The 19763-nt window shown below is 34.2% G+C and overlaps 1 protein-coding gene across 1 annotated transcript in view; it reads right to left on the reverse strand.

Moving 5' to 3' along the window:
* The window catches only part of LOC124529872, a 45905-nt gene that overhangs the window by 6604 nt on the left and 19538 nt on the right, over positions 1–19763 (reverse strand). The window contains exons 2-7 of the mRNA XM_047103803.1: positions 8327–8635; positions 6620–6855; positions 5857–6054; positions 5356–5479; positions 4677–4787; positions 4220–4373 (exon numbers count right to left, since the gene is read on the reverse strand). Of these exons, the coding sequence (XP_046959759.1) occupies positions 4220–4373; positions 4677–4787; positions 5356–5479; positions 5857–6054; positions 6620–6855; positions 8327–8635 (1132 nt within the window). The remainder of the gene's footprint in view (positions 1–4219; positions 4374–4676; positions 4788–5355; positions 5480–5856; positions 6055–6619; positions 6856–8326; positions 8636–19763) is intronic.

Here is a 19763-nt window from a genome sequence, read left to right on the forward strand (position 1 = left end):
CGTCTTCCCATCTTCTTGTTGGACGTCCCCGATGTCTACTTCCATCTCTTGGGTACCAGAGTGTTACCTGCTTGCTCCATTTTTCTGTCTTGCAGCGTAGCATGTGACCTGTCCAACGCCATTTCAATCGGTCCGTTCGGGTAACTATATCGGTGACTTTGGTTTTGTTCCTTACTTCTGCTGAGGTAATTCTGTCATTTAGTCTTATTTTTAACATACTTCTCTCCATTGCCCGTTGACATTTGGCTAGTTTTTCTCTGTGGTTCTGAGTGAGGGACCAGGTCTCACATCCGTATGTAATACAGGGGAGGATACAGGTATTAAAAGCTTTTCTTTTTATGGTCATACTTAGTTCTTCGCTTTTCATTATTTCCTTTAGCGACCAGTATTTTCGCCATCCACTTGCAATCCTCTTGTTTATTTCCCTTGACATTTGGTCTGTTGGAGCAATTATCTGACCCAAGTACACATACTCTTTTACATACTCAAGCTTTTTTCCGTCTAGTTCTATGTCGATCTCTGTTGAGTTGGTCATTAATTTTGTTTTAGTTTTATTAATTTGAAGCCCAACATCTTTGCTCTTTTTAGCCAGAGAATGTAGCATTGTTTGAATTCTGCTTGGGTCTTCTTCAAGCAAGATAAGATCATCTGCAAATCTCAAATGGTTAAGACGGCAGCCGTTGATGTTGAGCCCGTACTCATCCCAGTCTAGACTTCTGAAGATATTCTCCAACACTGCTGTAAACAAGTAAGGTGATAGTGGGTCTCCTTGTCTGACGCCTCTGTTTATGGGGAAAGGATCTCCAGTCGTTTCAAGTTTTATGCAGCCTTCGCTTATATTATAGATGTTTTTAATAATATGTATATAACTGCTGTGCACTCCTTGCTGTTTAAGGGTTGACCAGATGTAGTTGTGATTTAAGCTGTCAAATGCCTTAGAGTAGTCTATGAAGATCATATACACCGGCTTCTGGTATTCGTTGCTTTTTTCTAATATTTGCTTGATGGTATGAATATGGTCGATTGTACTATAATTTCTTCTAAATCCAGCCTGCTCTATAGACTGATTCTCATCTAATTGTTGAGCAATTCTTGCTAATATGACTTTTGCGAAAACTTTGTAGATGTTTGATATCAAGCTTATTGGCCTGTAATTATTAATGTCTTCCTTAGGTCCTTTCTTGTGTAGAAGAATAATGTTAGATTTACCCCACTGGTCTGGAATTGTACCTGTATTTAAAATATTATTGAAAAGACTTGTTAGTATCGGGCTCAATATTTCGACAGCGCCTCTTATAAGTTCGTTAGGTATGTTGTCAGGTCCTGGCGATTTTTCTGTCCTCTGGGAGTAAATGGCTTTCTGTATTTCTGCCTGAAGAAGGGGTGGTATGTCATTGTTTTCATTTCTTATCCCAATGTCGATTTCTGATTCTTGGTTTTTATCCATCTTCGAGTAAAGATTGCTGAAGTATTCCGTAGCTATTTTCTTTATTTCTTTTCGTTTTGTCTCAATGCCTGATTTATTGCTTTTCATCTTAGAAATCCACTCTTTTCCCTGGTCTCTTAGCTCTCTTAAAGCCTTTTTTGTACCGCCAGTTTTTTTAATTGAGTCTTCTAGTTTTTTTGTTCTCATTAGTTTCCTATCTTTTCTCATACTTTCCCGTATTTGTTTACTAAGTCGAGCTATATTTTTCCTGTCTTTTTTTTTATTTAATAATAGTTTTTGTCTTTCTTCTAGGAGCGTTAATGTTCTGTCACTGAATTTATTGTTGTTTTTGCTCATATTTGTTTTCTTCAGTTCAGTCAATTTTTGCTCTAGGTGATCATATTTTTCGCGGACACTCGCGTCCGAGTTTACAATTTCAAGAAGCAGTTCGATATCGGATGGGTTAATCATTTTAGCATACTCTTCTGGTGGCAAAGTTTTAGCGTTGGTTATAGTCTTTCTCGAGTTTTTAGTGGGTTGTATCCTAAGGCAGCTGCGCACCATACGATGATCAGTATTAAAGTTTAGATTCTGTATGACATGAGTGTCATTAAAGTGTTTGACTTTGTTAGTAATTATAAAATCAATTTCGTTTTCGTTTTTTCCGTCCGGGGATATCCAGGTCCATTTGCTTTTTTCCTTGTTCCTGTACATTGAATTGAGCAGTGCTAAGTTATTTTGTTGTAAAAAATCCATTAGTCGGTGTCCATTAGCACTCCTCACTCCATAGCTAAATTTTCCAAGTACATGTTCTTCCCCTGCTTCTCTAGTGCCGATTTGTGCGTTAAAGTCGCCCATAACAATGAGATTGTTACGATTGTATTTACTTGTTATGTCTGATAGCTTGTAGTAAAAATCCTCAATGTCTTGTTTTGCGGTTTTTTCGGTTGGGGCATAGACTTGAATAATTGTCCATAGATTCTTATATCCAGGCAGTTTAATGTTAAGTACTGCCAACCTGTCCGAAATGCCAATTAGTTCCAGTATGTTATCTTTAAGGGATTTTTTAATAAGGAAACCGACTCCTTTCTGGCCTGCGATAATTCCTTTTTGAAACAATATATGGCTCTCGCGTTCCTCTATCTTCTCGTCTAGCCTTCTCATTTCGCATAACCCTAAAATGTCATACTTTATCTTTACCAGTGATTTTTCTAGTTCCATTAAGCTTTCTTCCGATCTCAGAGTTCTGGTGTTAAGTGTTGCAATTCTGATTACTGTACGATTTTTTGTTGGAGGGGTATGGTCTAGTACTCCCGCGGGGACCAGCCGTGTTGGGAGACATTTGGTTTTTGGTGATATAAGTTTTACTATTCTTGTGTTTCCGGTTGCTGTTAATTTAGATTCCCTTGAAAGTGTTGTGTTTTTTATGGTTAAGTTACGGTTTTTGATGGCTTCTGTTAGTTTTTTGAAGACTCAGATAATGTCTGCGGGAACGAGCCGCTTCTGGGGCGAGACATAAGTTCAAACGCGTTCTTTGCAGCAATTTTCTTGGAATTAATTGCTGGTGGTGGATGATTCTCTGAGTTGGACCCCATGTTCCCCATGGGGGAAAAAGACGGTTCTCTCTTTCTTTTTTCACGGCCTAACTCATTTGGTTTTCGTACAATTACTTTGTCACCTCGAATGTAAGCGATGTTGCCTTTGTTTCTTTCTTCTTCTAGTTTAGGTTGCAAAGATTTTCTTATCTCCAACATTTGTTTCGTGAAGTCTTCTTTTACATATATTCCTGGAGGAAATTTATTTCTTTCTTTAAAAATTATATTTTTTCTCCAGTTTGTTGTGAAAGAGATAAGTATAGGTCTGCTTCCGGTACTTTTCTTGCTGCCAATTCGATGAGCTTTGTCGATTTCGAGCTCTTGAATGTTTATTGATAGATGGGTATTAATTTTTTCTTTCATAAATTGGATGATATTTGAGTCTTGTTCACTCCCTTCTTCTATGCCAAAGAAAATTAAATTGTTTTTCTTTTTCTGTGCCTCTAATCCTTTAATTTTCTCTTTTAGTTCCGAGACTTCGACACGTAGTTGTTGGTTTTGCTCATCTAATTTTTTGAAATTTTCGCCGATTTGCTGCATAATATTACGAGTAACAGCTTCAGTGATAGATATTGTTTGCTTCTCCATTTGTTCTTGAATTTTTTCTAATAATGTTTGCATTTGTGCATTCATTTTTTGATTCTTAATTTCCAACGAATTTGAATCTGGCGCGCTAGTGTTATTAGGATAGTGGAAATTGAAATCTTTATATGGCAACACCTCTGCTGACAGATTTGGTTTTTGAGGTTGGTACAATTGTCAAATGTCAATGTTTTGCACTAACTTCACTCTGGTAGCTTTGTCAGTTAATTTATATGATATTTTATCAACAAAACAATCACTTCACAGCATTTAATCGTGCGTGATTTCTGTTTTACAGCACTTTCCGCCGCTTAATCTTAGTGGATGATCTAAAGTGATGTTATTACCGATGGTTTGAACACTGTTTTGGGATATTATTTTCACAAGTGATGTTTAACACGTCTGTTGTTTATAACGCCGGAAACGGAAAAAATAATCTTCATGTTTAAGTAAAGCTAATATACATTAGCTTTACTTAAACATGAAGATATAGGTACTTATTGTTTAACCCATTAAATTATTCGCTAAATGAAGTTCTTCATAAAATGTTACTGTTACATAAACTTGATCTCGCAATAAGTTAAAGGAAGAAATAGAATACATGAAGTAGACGTACCTTCGTGGTCGGGGCACTGGAATCGCGAGTGGGGCACGGGCGCGATCTCGGAGGAGCCGGGGCACGCCTGCGAGTGCGGCAAGCTGCCGGGCCACACGCACACCTCGTAGCGGGAGTCGAACGCCAGCCCCGCGGGGCAATCGAACTCGAACACCTACGTGACCACCACATTTCCTCATTTCATCGTTTATAACATTAGTATACCTGTCTGAAGCAAACGTTTTTAAAAACAGATTTTCTAAAAAAATTCTTCTAAATAAAAAGGTTTTGCCGCTAGATTTTGATACAAGGATTTTAAGTTATGCAATGACAATTTCTTTTGAATGTCAAATCATTGATGACAACCAAACACTTTGAAAATTCAAAACAGTTGTAAAAAGTCTGAAACTTACATATGTATGTATGTATAACTGTTTAGGTCTTATCGAGTTACATAAATAAATGGTAGAAAACATACGGTGTATTCCGGCGAAAGCTGGTCGAATTTGACGCAACGATAGAATCTGGCGCAGGAACGAGGATGGACGAAATATCCTTGACGCGTGCAGGAGAATTCCGTCCTCGTGTCCTAAAATTCATAAAATAACATACAATTATTATTTATCGATATTGAAAAAATATTCCAAAAAGTGGCAAATCGTAATACATCATAAAATATAAAGGACAATGATCACACCACGATGCTGCAATCTGGTTGCAATGCTAGTAACACATATGGTAGAGTTTAGTCTCAGCTGTCTTGTTTTCTTGCATAATGTTGTTTTCCATCATGTAAAAAAGTGTAAAAGAGCTAAATTCAATTATCAACTCAAATTAAACGCATAATACTTTGTGTTTACCCGACCTTATTACCACTGCTGAGATAAGGCCTCCTCTTCCATTAAGGAGAGGGTTTTGGAACATATTCCACCACGCTGTTCCAATGCGGGTTGGTGGAATGCACATGTGGCAGAACTTCTATGAAATTAGACACATGCAGGTTTCCTCACGATGTTTTCATTCACCACCGAGCACGAGATGAATAATAAACACAAAATAAGGCCATCTCGGCTCAAGCGAACTACCAGATACTATAATTATATCTACGTATTCTTGCTGACTGAAAACTTAAATGTTTTAAACAAATATGAAGTTACCTCTCTGATCGAGTGTATGACGCCATCGGAGTCGACAACTTGAGTGATTCGGTACGGAGAGACTTGCAGGGCATCCAACGCGCGGATATGGTCTGGTCCTGATAGGATCTCGTTCTCCAGTGACCTGTTAAATGTGACCAATGTTAATGAATATAAGTTTAAACGTATCCTTATTTAATTAAAAAAAAATGTTCGACGTTAGTTATACTTTTACAGTTAGTTAAATATACTTATATATTTACTTCGATTTTACGGTTCAAACTAAAACAAACATCTATACTAATATTATAAATTTGAAAGTAACTCTGTCTGTCTGTCGCTCTTTCACGACCAAGCCGCTGAACCGAATTTGATGAAATTTGGTACGAAGCAAACTTGAAATCCAAGAAAAGAGATAACTTTTGCCTGTCATGTGGCAACCAAAACCCTTAAACGCGAGTAAAGCCGCGGGAAACTAGTAGTATTGTCGTGAAAGCACATAATGTTTAATATGTTTTTTACCTCAGAACAGCAGCTCTGGGCGCTCGGCTCTGCTGGTTCAGTACTTTCGTTAGCGCAGACCTCAGAGTGGGGCCACAGGGAGTCTCGGAGTCGCGGTCAGACTTGAACAGCGCTAAACCTGCTAACCCTCGGACTCGCGCGTATTTGCCTTTAACATCCACTGAGGACGCGTCTTCGAATGATATCCAGGTTTTGTCCCTGGAAATAAAAATGCAATTTAATAAAATTAAGCATTTGATAAATTAATATACCATGTCCTATTACAATATATGGGGCATCTGAATAGAAATAACATGCTCGAAGCGATGAAATAAATTACTCTCAGCTACATATTAACTTTAAATGTTTTATGCAAATATAATTCGCACAACATAATTAACACACGTTTGCTAATAAAATTTGTGAGCTCATATCAACGAATGCATCGAAGATTTAAATGTTAATCAGAGGTTGAGATGATTAAAATCTCTACATAGAGTTTGAAGCAAGGTGGGTTTCACTTTATACTATTAATTAAAAAATATATTGTCAAATGTTACTTTAATTAAATATTTCTTTAAGTAATTGTCAATACCAATAGAGACGTCTCTACTCTCTTGAGACAACTATAAAATAGATAAAATAAATTACAATAATACGCCACATGTACATGAAAATATAATCGTTTTAAAATAATTTTCAAGCAAAACTTTATTTATCACCAATTTTACTAATGCCCCTTAACAATAATTACATAATGAAATGTATAATGATAATCACTCACTTAAAAGCGTAAGGCGCTGATAGATCCTGATCTCTCTCCAAGGTCCACCTTCCTTTTCGCAATTGTCTGCAGAGTTCAGCTTGATCGATTTCTTTGGGATCATCATCTTGGGTGGGGCTTCCAGGAGTACTGAGGGTCTCGTTGACAAGTGTAAATTGTCTAGCGGTTGCTGGTAAGCTGATCACTACTTTAGAAGCCGGTACTCCCAAACCGACTACGAGATCCACTACTGAATCCTGGAAAACGAATTCACTAATAAAAAAATATGTTTCAACGCACCTGTCTTAACCGATACTAGTAACAAAAATAAGGTCGTTATTTATCAATTATCTAATCCAATAACAACCGAGGAACCAGAAACATTTAAATTAATCCAATGAAGGAAAATACGAACAAAAACATTCCTAGTATACACATTACATATATTTTCTAAAACATCTGCATTCCTAAGTAAATAATCGTCATTGAATATCCTGTCCCAACGCTAATACGACTATAAATTTGTAACAATTAATTATTGGACATTCGCAGCCGGAGCCGGATGGAGGGATGACTCATTATACGTCAAATTATTTCATTTAAACATTTTTATAACCTTGTTATAATAACATGTCAAGCGCCTACATATTTTATGCGAGCAATATTCCATTCATCTTCATGCTTTTGCACGATTTGCATAGAATTAAGCATCTAGGCGAAGGCGATTCAGTATATTATGGAATGGTTTAGATAACTCAGGCCGCTTTGTAGTCGAAAGATGACTAAGGTCGAGATATTATCTAGATTAGATTAGCACTTGACGACACTTAAATCTTTAAATAAAAGATGCATCAGTTGCTTGGCCTAGTTGTACAAAAATGTAAGAACTATGAGCGGGTTTGGAGGATCTGTGAATTGTTCCTTATTGTGTTCGTAATAAAGACGAAATTGGAACAGACGAAAGTTAATAGAATCTCGCAGGATTTTTCTCGTAACACTAGTTTACCTTCGCACTAGTTTTATATGACTCGCCCATACACGAGATCGTGAGTGAAATAGAAATTATAGATTATGGTGTAACTTTGAAGCATAATATAAATGTATATAAATAAAAAGAATAAAATTCATCTAATTTGAAGCATGCGCCTGCACTCTAACGAGTACCTATATTAGTTTTAGGCAAGAAGCTGCAAATGACACAAATATTGTAATTATAACATAAAGAACAAACTTTTTAAGGAATCCTTAAAACACTTCTTGAAAACATTGTGCCTCGGAATTTAACGAAGTGAGGCATATAGCAACAACGTTAGAACTACCTTTAAATAAAATGTATCTTTAAACGGAGCCGTAACGAGAGTGAACTAGACAAAAATAGTTAAGAGTTAAGTTTACTTTTAAGGCATAAGGAAAACGTAAATCACGTCTTTCTAACTTATTTAAAATTCGACCAATGCAATAAGAAAACTTTACCAAGCATTTAAAACAAAATACGGAATATTTCCGACTGACAGTCTGAATATTTTAAGACTGTTTCTTCTAGTCGGAGTTTGTATTGACATAACCTCCTATATTAAGCGCTTTCGTATAGGTATTTAACAAATTTTGTAGAATTTGCATAACGAATTAACCTTATCATTCAAATGCATAAATAAAAAATTAAGTTGCAGTTTTCTTGTTGACTCTACTTTAATTATACCAAATTAATCTTAGTGTAATAATACTCACGGTATTCATCATGTCCCATAACCCACTCAATCGACTGGGATGGTAAGTCATCTTCTTCACCAGACCCAAGGTGTGGGTTTGAACCATCATCAAATCAACTTTCTTCATAAGAACTCTGAGATCGTAGTACTTCGCCAGTAGTTCCGGGTGTGCTGGTAAAGCCAAGAATAATGGTCCCCCACCAGAAGAGCTGATAGCGGATCTGGCAGCATCAACAGTCTCCAAAACTTTAGATTTGTTGAAGCTAACGTGAGCATCGTAGATTTCCAATCCCTGGACATGTTTAGACTTGAGTAGGTCTTCGAGTTTCTGTAAAAGAAGAAAGAGAATTACTTACACAAGTATAAGAATATTGTTTAATCAATGAAATGACACATACGAGCACTTTTTATTTTACACGTATCTGTTGCTACCTGTTTTACTTAAACGGAAATATAAATATACTTAATTCAAGTAGGCTACGGCCTAACATCTGCATAAATGAAGCACCCTTATGTTACAAGATGTAACTCGATTTGAAGTTGTGAAAGGTACCATCGGTCTGGATTAGTCTACCGAACTTTGAAAAGAACCGCCAAAAACTCCATATTTTTGGTAACATTCCAAATTATATAATAATCATAATTTGAATAGGAATTTCAACGGGAAATCCTTGGAATTCCAGCACCATTTTACCTAAAGGCCTAATATATCGCCTCATTAGCCTTGATACTATTTAAATGATTAACATTGCCTCGTTTATTATTGATTAACGCTATTCCTAACGCAACGTGTGTTAGGAAACTGTCACTTGATCTTTCGCAAAGTCCGAACTTTATACGTTACTGAGACATCTTTACGAGTTTTTGAAATCAGTTTTATTCCAATGTTATAAATAATGAATATAAACAAACTTCAAGAATATTGATTATCTCTCGCGGCGCTTAAGATCTTATGTTCTCAATTTATTAGCTCTTAACTCAACAATTTCGAATTTTACACTAATTTAATGCTTTCACTAATTTAATGATAATGTTATCATGCGTCCGTTTCGAAGAATTAGCATCGATCGCGTCATTTCTATGTGCATATGATCACGTATATCGAAATATTGTAAAGCATATGAGCGTCATTTATTTAAATTATACACTTCCATTATTTTGAACGCTCCCTTTGAAATTCGAACGATATTTTCAATACAAAAATGTGTCACTAAAAATGTCCAACCATTTAAATGTTATCGGAGCCTAACCGGTCGTAAGTTTCGTGTGAATGTTATAATGAATTGCATAATCCATACATAATATTGTAACGTAATATACGACACTGATTTAACTCTTTAATTCGTAACAAGGTCGGGTCTGATCATTTAAAATCTTTATCCGCTAACCAGTCACAGTACTTTGTAACCAGCTGGGGATAAATAGAAGATTATTGCGTGCACATAATATTATGCATTGAACTCAGCTATTACAATTAAGGTAACTAAAATAAACCTATACCAATATATTATAAAGATACGCTTCTGTTAAAAGTACCTGCAGTGTTATTCCGTAACAACTCATTTCGTTTTTCACTAGTGAATTACAAGTATACTATTTCGATTAGTGTTTAAATGTTATAATTATAAACTGTCGTTAATCGTTTCGCGATCGTATTCTACCGTAAACATAAAATTCTCCTTCTCTTTCTAGTACATAAGATTTTAAATAATATTACATTAACTATTTTTTTGTAAATATTTTCATTCACACAGGTTTTTTAATAACAATTTTATACGTTGTCATTTAATTAGTATCAAATGCTTTGACTTATTTCGTTGTGTCTGCTCTTAAACAGATACATAATACATAGCAAAAGCAGAAACACTTTTTGTATTGTTTTACTTTTTTTGTTTTCGTTGTTGAACGCAAAATGTTCTATTTTATTTACATATAATTGTACACGTTTATCTGTATTCTGGTTCTGGTCATCAATTTGTCTAATAAAGTATATGCATAATATCGTAAAATCTATATCTATCTTATCTTTAGATCTTATCGAGTGTTAATTAATAACATTAATAAAATTACAATAAAATAATATATTTTTATATACGACTCTATTTTTTATTATGTTTTTTTTTTGGTGATACGTTTGTACATAGATTATGACTGTGAATCTATTTCTTAGATATTATTTGATCAATTTTAAGTAAGAAGCTGGTAAAGGTACGTAAATGTATGAGCCCAGTTGGCCCAGTGATTAGAACGCATGCATCTTAACCAATGAATGTGCGTTCAAATTCGGTCAAGTAACGCTGAATTTTCATGAAATTAATTTGCTTATATAATTCGTCTCGTGCTTGGCGGTGAAGGAAAACATCGTGAGGAAACCTGCATGTGACTAATTTCAACGAAATTCAGCCACATGCAGGTGCGTATCCAGCAACCCGCATTGGAGTAGCGTTGTGGAATAAGCTCCAAACCTACTCCTCAAAGGGACAGGAGTCCCTATTTCATCAGAGGGAAATTTACAGGCGATACCGGAAAGGTGCGTGTGTAATATGCAGCTGATAGCATCCAGACCACTTGTATGATCGGCAGGCAGAAAATCTAACACGACGGTAATAATTTATGTGCAGGACCAACAAGTTTACGTTGCTTTTCGGGTTTGTACACAATACCGCCTTCCACAATTTTAGACCGAATTTTTTGACAAAAAAACCCAGGCAGGCAAACAATACGCAGATATTTCTTCAAATGTAGTGTTCTTCGTAAGGTTTTCCGACGCCGTAATAGTTTCGAGCTTATCTAAGGTATAGCTCTTGTAAAACTCGATCGGCATATATGTATGTTGTTCAAATACGAACCTATGTCACTTATAAATTCTATCTAGAAAGCGATACTCGAACTACTCGTACTCGCATATACTCGTACGTAGCCTTTATCAAAAATATATTAATAATTTTCGCTAAGTAGTGATTGCTTTTAATAATCATTTGGCCATCGAAACTACACGACCTTACGCTACTTATCGTGTAATGCATACGTCAAATTATAATTAACTCGTCCCATTTTGCACGATTCAAAATAAGGCTTGAGAGAAAAATATATCCGCTTAGCCATACTAATTATTAATATGCTTGTATGTTATTTAAATTAAATTCATATTATAAATTAAAAACAAAATCGAAGAATGCTGTTTACGTATCAACAAACGTATTATTATAAATCATAATGTTCCATCTGGATTTTGTTTAATAAAATCTGAGGCGTACAATTTGGGTATGTCTATTTTTAAATTGTCATTATTTATTTGCTGATAGGGCTTTATACAAGCTCGTATGTAAAGGTACTACCCACTCATCAGATATTCTACGCCCAAGAGCAATATTAAGTATTGTTTCGTTCTGGTTTGAAAGATGAATAAGCTTGTGTAACAACAAACACAAGGGACATAACATCTGCATTGGTAATGTAAGAAAGTCTGTATGCTATGGTGACCGCTCACTATCATGCGATCATTTTAAACGTATGTCTTGATTTTATTGATTGTGATTATATGTTAGGTTGGAATAAAAAACAAAACGGCCTGTTTTAGAGCTGACCACAAAGAAAGAAAGAATCATAAATTTATGAAATAATAGTTTGTATTATATTATTAATAAATAAGTAATAGATCTCTTTTTGAGATAAGTTTGCCTTTGTAAATTTTCTTATTAGATATAACAGATTTGTAAGTTTAGTGCTGGTATAGTAATTTATGTCCATAAAGGAATTTACAAAAGGTTTTATCACGAATTTGGCTCTAATATGGATTTAGTATCCATTAAATAGAGTACTCTTTGGGTAGAGCTGAGATGGCCCAGTGGTTAGATCGCGTGCATCTTAACCGATGATTGCGGGTTCAAACCCAGGCAAGCACCACTATATATAGATGTGCTTAATTTGTGTTTATAATGAATCTCGTGCTAGTCGGTGAAGGAAAACATCGTGAGGAAACCTGCATGCGTCTAATTCCATCAACCCGCATTGGAACAGCGTGGTGGAATATGTTCCAAGCCAACAGGCTGTTACTTTACTCTACCTACTCTTTGGGTTACTGATCCTGTTTAGTTTCACGCACAAGAAACTCTGTACGGATTTACCAAAATAACATGCACTATTTAGTTATATAAAACATTTATCAAAATAAACTAACAAATACACACACTGCAAGATAAAATACGTTTGGGCGTACTATTTTTAAGTAAAGATCTTTATTTACCAACGTTAGCTTATGAATAATGTATTCACTTTAACTAATCGCCACTGAAAATGAGCATTTAAACATTTGGTCTCCTCAACTCTTCATTACATGTGACCTGCTTCCAGTCCCCGATTAGGATCACATCGGACAAGTACAGGGCTGCCAGGTTTTATAATTACATAAGTACGAAAAATATAATTACACATATCGAACGCGTACGACTTGATCGGATAGTCCGAATATTCGTACAAAAGAATTGAGATTCACTCAGATTTAATTATTTACTTAATTTTAATTACATAACTTTAGCTTAAAAGTTGGCACTTATAAATCAGTACTTTCACAGGATCATATTTAATGTAAAGCTACCACCGACTCGGCACGTAAATTCGAGAAAAAATAACTCATAGATTACAAATTTTTCATCAATTTTTTTCCGGTGTTATACTATATACTATATACTGTTATATTACATTATGATGAGTATACCTAATGTTTTAATATTTCTTTTTCGTTTAAGTTTATGAACTAGCAAAGATAAACACGAATACAGAATTTTAAAAGGTAAATTTACGGAGTCGGAAACTTTCCGCTACAAACTTAGATAATGCATAAATAAATTTATAATAAAAGAATTTCTCATTGAAAAATTCTAACTCAAGATATTATATTTAGGTACAGATAAGGAGATTGAGAAAAGAAGATTATTGTACTGTACTAGAGGCTAGGGCTATCTAAGTTTCTACGTCTCAAAGATAGTGGGGGCCTTACATCAACAGTCCCTCTTTTATTAACAGCCTGTTACTATATGTACGTTTGTAATTTTAAGATGTACATATATTTTAAAACAAAAGTAAACAAATTGTATTTATATTGCAATCCCCATGCAAGATAAAATATCGCGTATAATTTATACATTTAATAAACTATAAATATATCCTTATATGAAATTATTGAAAACACCAATCGTGGACGTTATTTCTGTCGCAAAGGCCAACGGATTTAAGTTATAAAATACATTGTATAAATCAGATCTCTCGGAATAATATTAAAATTAATTATAAAACAACGACAACAAAATATTGTGCAATAAAAATGTTTATATTGATGTAACGGTGCAAGCTTTCATAGAGAGAATGAATAATATTTGCAAAAATAAAAAAAAGTATTTCCATTTTGTTTTTTTTTTCTGAAATAGGTTATCGAACGGACAAATAGGATACATAGTTAAAATATATATTCGAGAGTCAATTTTCCCGCCATGATGAGTATCTGTCAATGTTTATGGTGCCAGATTAAAAATATAACATTATCATGTTTAATAAACTAAGCAACAGATACTCTCGTCTGTTATATAAAATAGATATATAGATAATGATAATTCTAATCATATTTAATATACAGTAATATATTCTTATCGAGTCTGACATTACCCAGGCGGGTTTGCACAAAGCCTACCACCAAGTAATGAAACATAATCGGAAATATATGTATTAAGAACTCATTTCTGGAATATTTTTTTTGCAAGAATTTTAATTAATATTAAAGAAAATAATTACCGTGTCAACCCTGAGTGTGACGTACTGGCAAGACATTGATTATTTTAATGGCCCTAATAACATATGGACAGGATGTCTAAGTCGAACCACAAATCAGTTGGAAAAACATTAAAAACTTTTTAGACTTGTAAACTCATTACGCATTACCTAATTGTATTTCATAAATTATTTATAGTATTTGGTCGGCTTCGGTATAAAAACCCATGTACTTTTTATTTATCAGACCTAGATATAGTGGAGTCAGGCCTTGGACACAGACGATAGGAAATAAAAAAAATATAGTAGTATGTAGTAAATATGAAATAATTATCGTTATTTCGTTCAATTAAAGAGTGAAGTGAACAAACCGCGTTTAATTTTATATTTACTTAGTTATATCGACCAATACATTCTTACAAAATTAATGTTGCTTGCAACATTAAATCTTTTTTTTTAATATTTATCAAATGCGATAATCCAGCACTGAAACCCTCTTCATTTGTCTAATGAATGTTGTATAATATATGTTTGTTGCATTTTTCTTATGAAATATGAATATTTGTTATTTTATGATATTTCAAATCATAATATTCATATCCTGATCTCAAATAACCAATGTCAATGAAACCATTAGTTACACGACAAAATATATCATAGCATCATTAATATGTAAGATTAATTATAATCTAAATGTCGGTTGGCAGGTCATTTAAACTAAGCAAATTATTACCTACTTATTTTTAACTATTAAGCTAGATCATAACAAAATGTAAACGAATGTAGTCATTAAGCATAAATATATGTGCGGGTTCAAACATGAGAAGCTTACTACAACAACAACAAAAACAACAGCCTGTAAATTCCCACTGCTGGGCTAAAGGCCGTTTGAGGAGAAGGTTTGGAACATATTCCACCACGCTGTTCCAATGCGGGTTGGTGGAATACACATGTGGCAGAATTTCTATGAAATTTGTCACATGCAGGTTTCCTCACGATGTTTTCCTTCACCGCACGAGATGAATTATAAAGATAAATTAAGCACATGAATCAGTGGTGCCTGCCTGGATTTGAACCCGCAATCATCGGTTAAGATGCACGCGTTCTAACCGCTGGGCCATCTCGACTCATATGGAAGCTTAACTAAGTTTTATCCCCGTGTAAGTTTACCAAAAGTATTCCTTAGTACAGGAGATGAACTTAGACTGGAGTGTGTAGAACCTACCTACATAAGAGAAGTATTTGCGCAAGTAAGCATGCATTAATCGCAAGCAATCCTTGATAGATGGACCCTTGTGGATAGGGTGTGATTCAGGAAAAAGAACTTTGCCTATCATATAGGAACTATTATTCTTCTGACCGAAGTTCAAACTTGAGACCTTAGGTAAAAAAATAAAAAAAAGTACAATGAAATTGTATACTTATGAATACTTACGAAAAATTCAAGTCAGGAGCTAAAGATGAAACAATGTCACACGAGATTATCTCATTTTACTTTCCTCGTATAAAACATTTCACAATACAATGTTGAAGTCATTGCCATTGTTTGAAGTATTAAAAAGTAAAACTGTCAGCTGTCATTTGGGAGCTGTCATTGTGTCACTTTATTACATTTTTTAAGAGACGCGCCTGCAAGACTCCGTCGACAGCCGACGGCCAAGCCCATAGCTCTTAAGGAGTTAAATCTTTGTTACGCAACGCCTGCTAGCACTTGGCGGTAATGTCTCTTAGTATTTATTTGGTACTAAATAAAGATAACCCTTGAACGTTTCAACTTATTTTTATAAAAGTATATGTTTTTTTAGTATACGTTTTTCGATAATATATGAACGCATTAAAAGTAACGATAATAACTTCGGTGAATGAAAGAGAAAAAGATACTGATTTTGAGCGAATTAGGTGCATTTTAATATTGTGTATGATCTACATAATATGCTACCCTACAAATTCACTAGACATTATTTTAAATATAGTAATTTGTTACAAATTAAAATATACTTTGAGTATACAAAATAACAATAAAAAAATAAAAATAGATTATTATCTCATCATATATTTTGAGAATCCCTTTTAAAAATCTTTCAGACTATTGGGCGTTTTGATTGACTTACGCAGTTTTAACATTAATAAGATTTACTTCCTTTATTTTGAATGTTAAATTTTGTAATTAAGCGGCAATGTCTAGAATATGCTAATTCTAGAGATTCTAAGATATTAATGTAAGAACACCAATTAATTAATACTACTTAAGTAATCTTTTCATTAATTTCTAAGTTACATCTTATGAAACCAATTGTGTTCTGGTATATTTTATTGTATTAATATTATAATGAGTCCGCAATACACTTACAATGACCGAGATGGCCCAATGGATAAAATTCACGAGTTTTGACCGAAGATACCTTCGTTACAAACCCAGAGACACATCACTTATTTTTCTTGAACTTCGTGAGAAAATCTATGGGTCAAATGATATACTACTACGTGTCTTTCCAATAAGACGACCTGGAGCAATATATGCCTTAGAAAGTAATTGCCCAGGTTTAGTACATTTTCAGTTTTTGGTTAAGTTATATATATAATTATTAAGACCGTAAAAATTGTGGATCGGATCAAATCCAGAACTTTTAAATCACTAACGTTAACGTTGAAGTGTATTACTCCTAAAGTTTACGAGACTGTTAATTAAGGAAGTACAAACAATTTTCCGATTCCTTTATAGTTATGATCATTAATAATTGAACAAAATATACATTACAGCATACACAAAAACTGGTTCCCACACATACAGACAGTAATTAAGAACCGGAGCGATCAAAGTAAACCATTCAAACGTCGCTGACCAAATTAACCTCGTTAGTTGTGTGTGTACATGAAATATTAGTCGAAGGAAATAAAAAAAACAATTGCAAGTAACATATTGCAAAAATACGGGTTATATTTTTAATCTGCAAAAACAACTGCCCGATTTACACTGGAGCTTGAGTCATAGTTGCTTCACAATATGCTCACAGTACATATATTACAAAAACAACAGCCTATAAATTTCCCACTGCTGGGCTAAGGCCTCCACTCCCTTTGAGGAGAAGGTTTGGAACACATTTTACCAAGCTGTTCCAATCCGGGTTGGTGGAATGCACATGTGGCAGTATTTTTATGAAATTAGACACATGCAGGTTTCCTTGCGATGTTTTCCTTCACCGCCGATTTCTAAATGAATTTTAAACACAAATTAAGCACATCAATAATCAGTGGTTTCCTGGGTTCGAAACCGCAATCATCGATCATGATGCACGCGTTCTAGATTATATTCGCATTAATATAGATCTTTTCAAAAGAAACAGTGACAAGTGTTGTACAGACACGAGGAGGAAAGGTAAACTAATAACACTTAGTTTCCGATTTCGCGACACATCCTACCTAGTACACGGTGTTCGTTTCTATAATAAGATTAAACAATTATTTGTAACTCGGCCATTTAAAGAAATGTCTGAAAACTCAATAGAAGATTATATTAATAATAAAATATCGTATTGTAAGTATTTGTCAATTTCCAGGTAGGATATACATATGTGCATAAAATTAATAAATATCGATTTATTATGAACATAAAATGTGGAATGAAAATGGCGGTTAATATGCTTCCCAAACCGATAGATGTCATTGAACACAACACTGAAACAAGACGATTGAAAAGTGCTTAAACTTACTGTAATAAAGAATATTTTGATTTGACCGGACTGATTTTTTTATGTTATAGAAAGCAAGCAAGCAGGAGGCTCATCTAATACCACCGCCCATGGACATCTGTAACACCGAGGGGCTTGCAGGTGCGTTGCCGGCCTTTAAAGAAGGTGTACGCTCTTTCCTTGAAGATTTCAAAGTCGTTACTTAAAAACTTAAATTGGTAACTACATTACTTTCTATGCGTATCTGCATTCGAAATCTCAAAAATTTAATATAATTAATCACCTCCGTAATTGATTCCTATAAAATATATCATATGAATAAATTACCAATTAATAACAATTAATTTAAAAAAAAATCTACTAAAAATAGCACCCAAACAGCTTGAATTTAGCAGGAAAAGCTAAATTATAATTGAAAGTGTTTACGTAAGTCGCTGTCACGAGTATATGGAAATAGTGTTGTAACAACCTATATACAATCGATCAATATTGACCAGGCAATTATATCGACCGAGCAGCTGGTACTGCCTTATCAATCACACTATCCTGATATATCGTTTAGGTAAATTGCTAACTAATCTCAATTATAAACTAAATTGAGATAAACGCACTGCTTAAGGCATACATGTTACAATTTATATATTGTAGAACGGTTTCGCTGACTTTCCTTAACTTATAATTAAAGTTAAACCCACTTATGGGAACATTTAAATATTATATAGTCGTTTTGATACATTTTCAGTTAACGTACAGAATAACGCAATTTACTTTAATTGAACACTTTTGAGTCGAGATGGCCCAGTGGTCAGAACGTGTGCATCTTATCCGATGATTACGGGATCAAATCCAGGCAAGCACCACCGAATATTCATGTCCTTATTTTGTGTTTATAATTCATCTAGAGTGCGGCGGTGAAGGAAATCATTGTGATCAAACCTACATGTGTCAAATTTCATCGAAATGCTGCCACATGAGTGTTTCACCAAGTCGCATCGGAACAGCGTAGTGAAATATCCAAACCTTCCCTTCAAAGGGAGAGGAGGCCTTAGCCCAGCAATAGGAAACTAACAGACTGTTAATGAATAATAAAAAATATATAGTTTCGGCTTTTTTTTACTTTACAGGCTGTTGTTGTTGTTGAATCATATTTGAAATCTAAAAAGTAAAAGTTTTGATTGAAGCCCGTCTTAATTCAGAGTGCAGGGTGACGAAAACCCGAATGGCGGCGCGTTTTGATTCTCGGAGTTAATGGTCAAGTCGTACACCATCGATGGGATGCGCCAGCTTTCATAAAATCTCTCTCCTAAAATTCACGCTTTAAAACCGGTACATATTATACTTAAGACAGCTGATACAATGAGTCTATATTAGTGTAGTCTAGATTATTATTTTGAAACCAAGAAAATATGGACCATAATAATAAATATATAAGGGTTTTATAAGAATTATGATACTTTAAAGGTCTACACAGAGTTTGAAGCTAACATTTCAATATGTAAATTTATCTGACCTTAAAGATGTAAGTCGTCAATTATACCCGCGTGACATATATATTTTTCGCATAGAGATTGCATTTGACTTTCGCCGCGTCATTGAAGACAAGCTGACATCTAGTTAATGAAAACTTCACGTGTTTTAACTAATCAGTAATGTCAAAGTATTAAGAGTAATGGCGTACAGCGTTGCAGGTTGAAATCGTTGCAGTGCGGTCGCAGTTTTAGATATTAAATTAAGTTCATATATTTTTTCATTATGTAAATATTTCTCTACGTCATAATCATATATTAATAAATATTGAAAATAAATATTCAATTTCATCTTTACATAGAATTAATTACATTCACGACTTAATGTATAAAAATGAAATTTATTAATAGTTACTCTACAAATCGTGACCGCATGGAAGGCTCGTGTCATCAGTATAAGTAATATGAAGGGGTCTTCTAATTGATAACTTAAAAATAAAGCTTATCAGCTTTTAAACATCCCACTGCTCTAATTGTA

This window comes from Vanessa cardui, chromosome 5 (assembly GCF_905220365.1).
Source record: "Vanessa cardui chromosome 5, ilVanCard2.1, whole genome shotgun sequence".
In the NCBI taxonomy this organism is placed as follows: Eukaryota; Metazoa; Arthropoda; class Insecta; order Lepidoptera; family Nymphalidae; genus Vanessa; species Vanessa cardui.